Here is an 8,570-nt window from a genome sequence, read left to right as displayed (position 1 = left end):
CCCTCTTGGACTCCTTTGTTCCTTTTAAATTTAGCTGAAATTTCCACAGTAACTGGGTGGATGGGGTTCTCCAGTAGTGATGTATAGTTATGAACTATCCTTGCTGTGGATTTAGTAAAGAGATCTTCCCAAAAGAGAGGCTAGAAATTGTTTCAGATCAACACAACTACCTGCACTGCTAGACTCTTTCTGTGGGATATTGCCACCTTGGATCCCATTTAGGGAGAAAGGAGGGATATAAGTGAAATACATAAATGAAGAAATAAATTGCTACAGGATTGTCTAGGTGAAGACTCACACTGCAAGATGTAACACTACACCACTGTGTATACATGCCCAGACTGCAGATGGATTGGATTTTTGGAAAACAGTGTACATGGGGCTGACTCCAAAGAAACTCAGAAACTTCAGCTGATCCAGAATGTGTCTGCAAGGATGTTAGGGAGCAAATGATCATATTCTAACCTCCATGGTACAGCTGCACTAGTTACCAATGAGTCAAATGGCTGGATAGCTGCCATGTAGCCCCTGTCTAAGATCTGGTGGAGATGGTATTCTTTGTGACCACATGTGTGGAAAGCATGGTTGAAAATAGTTAAGGCTTTCTTACACAAACTCTGGAAAAGCTACCCTAATAATGATCAGGAAGGCCCTTCCTGAACCATTCTCCAAAAATTAGTAAACCTTTTGAGGTGGAGGCAGAAACATGTTTTTGTCCTGTTTGGTGAATAACACAGATATTGCCATTTAGTTTTATTTATCTGTTCTGACTTCATCCAATATATTTAGTTTCACAGTCTGATTTTATACTGCTACTGTGATTTTAATTGTTGTACCCCATTCTAATGTTGTAATGATGTGTATGTATGAGAAGGGTGAGGTAGATCTATCAATCTATCTGTCTGTCTGTCTTCCGAAAATTAATGGTGAATTTAATTGTTTTTTACTTGACCACCTCAGATAAAGGAGTACCTTGAGAATGCTGTCTGCCTGTCTGTCTTTCTGTTGGTACCATTATAAATAATAGTAGTGAGGAAGATGTAGATCACTGTCATGATACGTTTACTACCTCAAGTCACAACTCTTTTTAATGTAACTGGGAACAAGTACCACTGAATCCAGTGTGAGTTACTTCACACTGGGGAGATAGGCTTAGAATATCAGTGTAAATGGGGATCAACATTGTGCCTTGGTCTAAGGCTTGGAAACTGTGTTCACAAAGTGTAGAACCTTCTGATACAGAAAACAATTCTAATTTTAGTGTGGTGATTAATAATTACCAGCATATCCTGGCCATGGCATTTGCTATAAAGGAGATCAATGAAAATTCCAAAATCTTACCAAATTTCACCTTGGGCTTCTGGATATATGACAGCTATTTTGATGCACAGAGGACTTATCATACCACACTACTTCTCACATCTTCTATGGAGAGCTTTGTCCCCAACTACATATGTGATCCTCAGAACAACTTGATAGCAGTCATTGGGGGACTGGATCCAGAAACCTCCCTTCATATAGCAACCATCTTGGATATCTACAACATTCCACAGGTGGGAATCTCTCCCCTTCTTTCTCTTCCTGATTTAACACACAGACTGTCTTTCCAAATGCAACTCTTGCAAAAAAGAAATTTAGGGGGAGGTCATTTGAAGCAATCATCCTATGTGAAAAAGAACAAATCTATCTAAGACAGTTTGACTGAAATACTGTGATGAACACAGAATATACAATGAATACAAACAACAACAACCCCCCCCCCCCAAAATCAGCTGTCTACATCCCAGCCTCCTACCTGGAACAAAATTTTGTGCAAGGGTTTGGATGAGGCAGTTCCTGAGGAGAGCATTTCAGCTCAAACCTCCAACAGAACTGCCAAAGATAGAGGATTTATATCAGAGGACAAAACTGCAGTCCTCCATGTGTTGTTGAGCTGTTTCTCACAGCATTTCTCACCATGAACTGTGCTAACTTGGCCTGATGGGAGCTATGGTTCAACAACATCTGGAAGGATGCCCTTTTCCCACTTCTGATTGAGGAAAAACACTTCTCTTCACATGAAGGACAAGGAATAATGGCGGCTGGTATTTTCTATGCCAAGGGAGCATTAAAACTAGTCTAGGTTTTAGTTTGAACTTTAAAGGAGCTGCCCAAGATGCCCTTCCCTTCCTCCCTTTAGACAGCATTCACTGCCTTGAATTGCTTCATTAACCTTCTTACTAAAACGTAATATCACTATTTCACTGAGTTGGAAGCCAGCAGTAAGTGACTGTTAAACTATTGTCAGTCCCTACTCTTGGCATTCATGGAGTGGGTCTCAGTAGCCAGAATGTGTTTCATGCCAGGAGACCGTATGAATCTGACTGTAGCTGTGGCTTCCATTTATCTGCTGTTCATGGATACTGTGGGGGGATTCTGTATTGAAGGGTTATCTGAAAAGGGTTTCCTGAATTATTGACAAACCAAAGCCTATAACTTTTCTGTTCCTAGTTGTCATAGAGACTGGAGGTTTCCTTACGGATGGAACCCACTAGGAGGTCTTATGTTAGATATGGGGTTTCCCAAAAGTCTAAATGCATTGAGTGACTAACATAGGCCCATTATCTTATGAGATGGTTGCAAGGATACCAGGGGGAAAAAGGAATGTCAAATGTGTTCCATGTGTGGAACTGATAAACAATGCTCTCTTATAGTCTTATTTCTCTCCTCCTCTTCTCTCTGTAGATTATTTATGGCTCTGCTCCAGTAATGCAAGGGAAAACCCCAGGGTTTTTCTTCTTCCAGATGGTCCCAAGAGAAGCCCTTCAACATGAAGGGATACTTTCTTTGCTTTTGCATTTCAAGTGGACATGGGTTGGACTCCTTGTTATGGAGACTGACAATGGAGAAAAAATTGTGGAAACTATGCTTCCATTATTTTCCCAGAATCATATCTGTTTTACAGACATAGAGAGAATCCCTGTACGGCATTTACAGAAAGAAACTGAAGACTGGCTCCTACAAATTGCAAAAATATATGACAAAGTGATGGCAAGCACAGCTAATGTGTGGGTGGTATATGGAGAATCTTTCACCATGGCATTTTGGAGATGGTTACAGTATATACCAGAAGTTATGTATGTGATGCAGAAACCAAAAGGTATAGTGTGGATAATGACATCCCAGATGCCTCTTGCTTCATTTTCCTATCAAAGAACATGGGATACAGAAATGATCAACGGTGTGCTGTCTTTCACAGTTCACTCCAGTCTAGTACCGGGATTTCATCAATTCGTTGAAAGCCAAAACCCTTTGGGCCCCAAAGAGAATAGTTTCATCAAGGACTTCTGGCAACATGCATTCAGTTGTGTATTCCTGACACAAGTCCAGAATAATGGGAAAGGAGATACTTGCACTGGGGAAGAGAAGCTAGAAAGCCTTCCTGGGACTCTTTGGGAAATGAGCATGACTGGCCACAGCTATAGCATCTATAATGCTGTCTATGCTGTGGCCTATGCATTGCATGCCATGTCTCCATCAAGATTTAAGCATAAAATAATGGCAGATGGAGGCAGACAGAAGTCTCCTTATCAACTGCTCTGGAAGGTAATTCATCCATCTCTTACCCTCAACTTTCTTCTGTTTTAGTTTTCTGGAGGTTCAGTGTTTCAACTGTGGCTTCCTGATAGGCCAGTAGGTCCATGTTATCTGAATGTTTCAATGGAAGTCAAAATGTATAATGAATTGTAAGAAATTTCAGAGCTTTGTGTGGCTTAGCATAGGTGTTAATCTATATTAGTCCATTTTTAAAGTTTTTTAAAAAGCTTTTTGTTTTCCTTGCTAATCTCTTTCTCTTTCTTTTTAATTCAAGTCTTACCCTTTTCTGAGAGGTGTAACATTTAATAATAGTGCTGGGGAGAAGGTTTCCTTCAATAAGAATGGTGAACTGGCAGCTGGATTTGATCTGTTCAACTGGATCGTTTCCTCAAACCAATCTATTTCTAGAGTCAAAGTTGGGGAGATGACTCCCAAGAGTCCTCCATCAAAAGGATTCACCATCCATGAGCACATCATAACATGGCACCGCTGTTTTAACCAGGTAGGAATCCACTGTAAGAAATTTGGGGAGTCTACCTGTTCTGAATTATCACTACATATTTAAATTGTAAAGTTAATATTGTTGGAGGAGTCCTTGGCCTGTATACAAATTGACTTTTAAAAGTTCAAAATGGCACAATATATGAAGCAAGGCAAGAGATAAAGTACAAAGTGATGTTTTAAGGAGGGAATTTTAAACTGATATTGGTGATCATGTGGACAGGGAACAATATATATCAAAGCACAACTCTTGACCATTCAGACAAACATTCTCTAGAAGGCTACAGTAGATGTTATTTGCAATATGCATGAAAATGACCTTCTGAAGAGAGATCAGGCTTTCCAAAATATATTTTCTTGAATTTTGTTATATGATTCTTTAAAAGAAAAAAGCTTGGGTATATTGCAACTCCAATTAATTACAGATATGCAAAAGGGACGGTGATAAAGACCAGCGCCTAGGTTAGGAGGACAAGATAGTGAGGTCCTCTGATTTGAGTACCAGGATAAACTAAGGAGTTTCTCTAGCAAGACCCTGCACTGAGCAGATAAATGAGTGTTTTTTAAATAACTGATTTTTAAGCTCTGGATCAGGCTAAGAAAAAAGCCAATAGCATAAATGGTATGAATTAAAGAAATCATTCCAATCAGGTTCATTGTGGTCAGCCATGTTGTTCTGGATACCTTTGTTTGTCAGATAGTTTCAAACTTTTGTGAAGTGTAGCTGAGATGACTCCTTCCAATCATTTTTCCTTCCCATTTGCATCTTCTCCACCCTGTGAAGATACTGTAAGGTGTACAGTTCAAGGCTTCAGGACAGAACTTGTGTCATGGCAGGTGTACTGAGAAATCCCTTTTAAAAACTGTGGAGTTAAGACTCTGTAGTTCTTTCTTATTCTTGCTTTATTCAAGGTTTCCTTGTGCCCATTCTTCAAAACTGAATTCTTGCCCTTCAGAGCTCCTGCGATCATAGCACATTAACAACATTTGACTACTGTTTTGCTGAAACCACTGCAAACTCTTCTGGAGAGCATGAACATTAAACAACATGTTATGGTGGTTGCTGAATGTGAGCACTGTACAAAAAAAAATCCACAAGAACATTTCCCTAGTTACCTGTGCAATGAAAATGGAAGGATAAGGAGAAGAAAAAGAAGAAACAGGAAAAGAAAAGGGAGGAGGAGCATCATCATCACCATCAGCAGCAGCATGTTCATATCAAATGCACTTTAGGAGACAACTAACATATCATGAGAATATGCAACAATAGTACTGTGGTGCAGGATGAAGCCAAAAAAGGAGATTTCTTTCCTACATCAGAAACAAATTAAAACACCACCACATTTTAAACATCCCATACTTATTATTTCCAATTGTTATCATTGTCTTCTGTGCACTAGGCCCAACCACTTTCTGTATGTTCTGAGGAGTGTCTTCCTGGTTCAAGCAAGAAAGTAATGGAAGGGAGGCCATTTTGCTGCTATGATTGCAAGCCATGTCCAGGAGGAAAGATTTCAGACCAAAAGGGTATGAAATATGCTGTACAATTATCAAACAGGTTCATTGCCAGAGAATAACACACTGATTGAACTACACATGCACCAGGGTCACCTCAGTGTTTGAAACAGGATGAAACTTTGCCATGATTGTATTCACATTTCTGTTTCATTTCAGCATCCATGTTCTTTACACACATACACACATGTGCATATGCTTTTGCAATGCACCACCAATCAAAAATTTCCTCTCAAAGCTTCTTTTAAATATGTATTTCTTCTTGAAATTCATATTGTTTCTTCTTTTTCATGATCCACATTGCTTTGTCTAATTTCTAATACGTTTGCATTGCTGAATGACCCTAAATGGTAATAGCAAAACATCCTGTTCATAGTTGGCTCACAAGTCGTCCCTGCAACTGTCAGTTGACTTTGTATTGCGTTTCAACAAGACAGAATTTCCCAAGTATATCTAACTAAACTAGTTCACTCATTAATAAGATTGAACTATGAGACACAAATATTGACTGGCCCATTCACTTAAATTATGCTTTAGTCTAGGATTAATAAGATATGGGTTGGGCTCTGCATTTTGTTTACTGATGCATAATAGGTCAGCAAGGGGTTCCAATCCCTTTAAACCCACCCCTTCCCATATATTTTCCCACAGGCAATATTGTACATTTGACTGGCTGTCTGGGAGGACAATGTCTGTATCATTTTCAGTCTTAGACTTGTTCAGAACTCTCCATATCATTATTGTCATATGTGTCTTTTTTTCTCCCCTAAGTCCAAAGAACATCATTACTGAAAAGAAAACAGCAATATCAAGGGCTTATGAAAAATTATAAAACATCAAGGTATTATAAAACACTTATATACCAACATCCAGTATAGAATTCATAAACAAATTAAGAAACAGATTTCTAATATATTAGAAATTAGCTAATATATTAGACTAGTTGGATGTACTGTTACAAAGGTAAATTCAGTCTAGAACAAGAGATGATTTCTTTAACATAAGAATTGTTTTGTATAAATATAATTACTTTCAGAGAGTCAAAGTGCAGCAAAACTACTTGTGTCAGCAGACACATGTGGAGAATATGAAAAGCATGTTAGTTAGGATTCAGTTTGTGGGGGATCAAATTATTAATGGATATTATTGCCTCTGTATCACCTCCATTATCAGAATTCAAAGACACAACAGTGCTAGTGTTGAAAATAAATATGCAAAGTTATCACATAGTACCTTTGAGATTAACTGACAGAAATCAGCTAGTATCATGAGCTTTTGTAGACTTGAATCTATGCATGAGAGGAAGTAGGATACAATCTATGAAAGGTCATGTTAGCAGCTACTTTCTTTCTCTCAAAGGTGCCACAAGATCCCTTTGCATACTCCAGTTTCAGAGATACTGTGTATCTGAAAATCAGTTCTTGCAGAACATGTTCATACTCATTTTTTCCTTGTGCACTTATCATAGACATCTCTTTAACTACTACCACAAATGTAGGCTGAATTAGATCTCACAGACCTCTTCTCACATTTTAAGGTTCTTATCTTTCTCCTCCTCAGACATGAATGACTGTTTTACATGTTTAGATGAGGACTATCCAAACAAACAGAAGGATTTATGTATTCCTAAGCGTACCAATTTCTTATCTTATGAAGAACCTCTTGGGAGCCTTTTAGCCTTCTTTGCTCTTTCCTTTTCTTTGATCACAGCTTTGGTGCTGGGAACATTTATGAAGCATCACAACACTCCCATAGTCAAAGCCAACAACCAGAACCTCACCTACACTCTCCTCATCTCCCTCCTGCTCTGCTTCCTTTGTTCATTGCTATTCATTGGCCAGCCTCAGAAGCTGACATGTCTCCTCCGACAAACTGCTTTTGGCATCAACTTCTCTGTGGCTGTTTCTTGTGTGCTGGCAAAAACCATTACGGTGGTCTTGGCTTTCATGGCCACTAAACCAGGATCCAGGATGAAGAAGTGGGTAGGAAGAAGAATACCCAACTCTATTGTGATTTCCTGCTCCCTGATTCAAGTAGTCATCTGTACTCTGTGGTTGTCATCCTTCCCCCCATTCCCAGATGCTGACAAGCACTCAGTGGTTGAAGAAATTGTACTGGAGTGCAATGAAGGATCTGTCGCTATGTTTTGCTGTGCTTTGAGCTATCTGGGCCTCCTGGCCCTTGTCAGTTTCACTGTGGCTTTCTTTGCAAGGAAGCTACCAGACAGTTTTAATGAAGCAAAATGTATCACTTTCAGCATGCTGGTCTTTTGTAGTGTTTGGTTGTCCTTTATTCCAGCTTACTGGAGCACTACAGGCAAGTACATGATAGCTGTGGAAGTATTTTCTATTTTAGCCTCAAGTGCTGGTTTGCTCAGTTGCATCTTCTTCCCAAAATGTTACATTATTTTGTTGTGGCCAGAGCTGAACAAGAGGGAACAACTAACAAGGAGAAAGAACTGAAGAATATACATATGTTCCTGGCATCTTCTACAGATTAGAACTGTGTGTTTGCCTGTATGTAACACAACATTTCCTGAAGTAGTTGCTTGACATCAACCTTCTTCAATTTTTCCTGCATCTTCACCAATCCCAGACTCATTTTTGCTGTGAACTTTGTTCAGCCCCTGTAAATTCAGTTTTCTACTTCATCTTCTGCCAGTCTATCATTTAGACACCAATAGTTGCTTGCATTCTATCTTCTTTGCTGTTTTTAAAGTGACCCTTAGAGGTCTTTAAACAGAGGATGGATGGCCATCTGTCGAGGATGCTTTGATTGGGAGTTCCTGCATGGCAGAATGAGGTTGGACTGGATTCTGGATGGCACTTGTGGTCTCTTCCAACTCTATGATTCTGTGATTCTATGTACTTGGCATCTACTTCAGGGATGGGTAAATTTTAGCTTCCAGATATTTCGGACTACAATTCCCTCAGCCCCTTACTGTGGAATACGGTGCTGGATCTTTGGTGGTTGAACTT

The 8,570-nt window shown here is 39.3% G+C and overlaps 1 protein-coding gene across 1 annotated transcript; it reads left to right on the top strand.

Moving 5' to 3' along the window:
- The first annotated feature begins 1,169 nt into the window (after positions 1-1,169).
- On the top strand, positions 1,170-8,054 carry LOC121933778 (vomeronasal type-2 receptor 26-like). Its single transcript, XM_042473767.1, has 5 exons — positions 1,170-1,553; positions 2,725-3,585; positions 3,851-4,078; positions 5,478-5,604; positions 7,153-8,054. Exons 1-5 carry the CDS (start codon positions 1,170-1,172, stop codon positions 8,052-8,054), a joined length of 2,502 nt encoding a protein of 833 aa, XP_042329701.1.
- Positions 8,055-8,570: the final 516 nt, after the last annotated feature.

This window comes from Sceloporus undulatus, chromosome 6, assembly GCF_019175285.1.
Source record: "Sceloporus undulatus isolate JIND9_A2432 ecotype Alabama chromosome 6, SceUnd_v1.1, whole genome shotgun sequence".
In the NCBI taxonomy this organism is placed as follows: domain Eukaryota; kingdom Metazoa; phylum Chordata; class Lepidosauria; order Squamata; family Phrynosomatidae; genus Sceloporus; species Sceloporus undulatus.
This window is presented reverse-complemented; position numbering and strand designations above follow the sequence as displayed.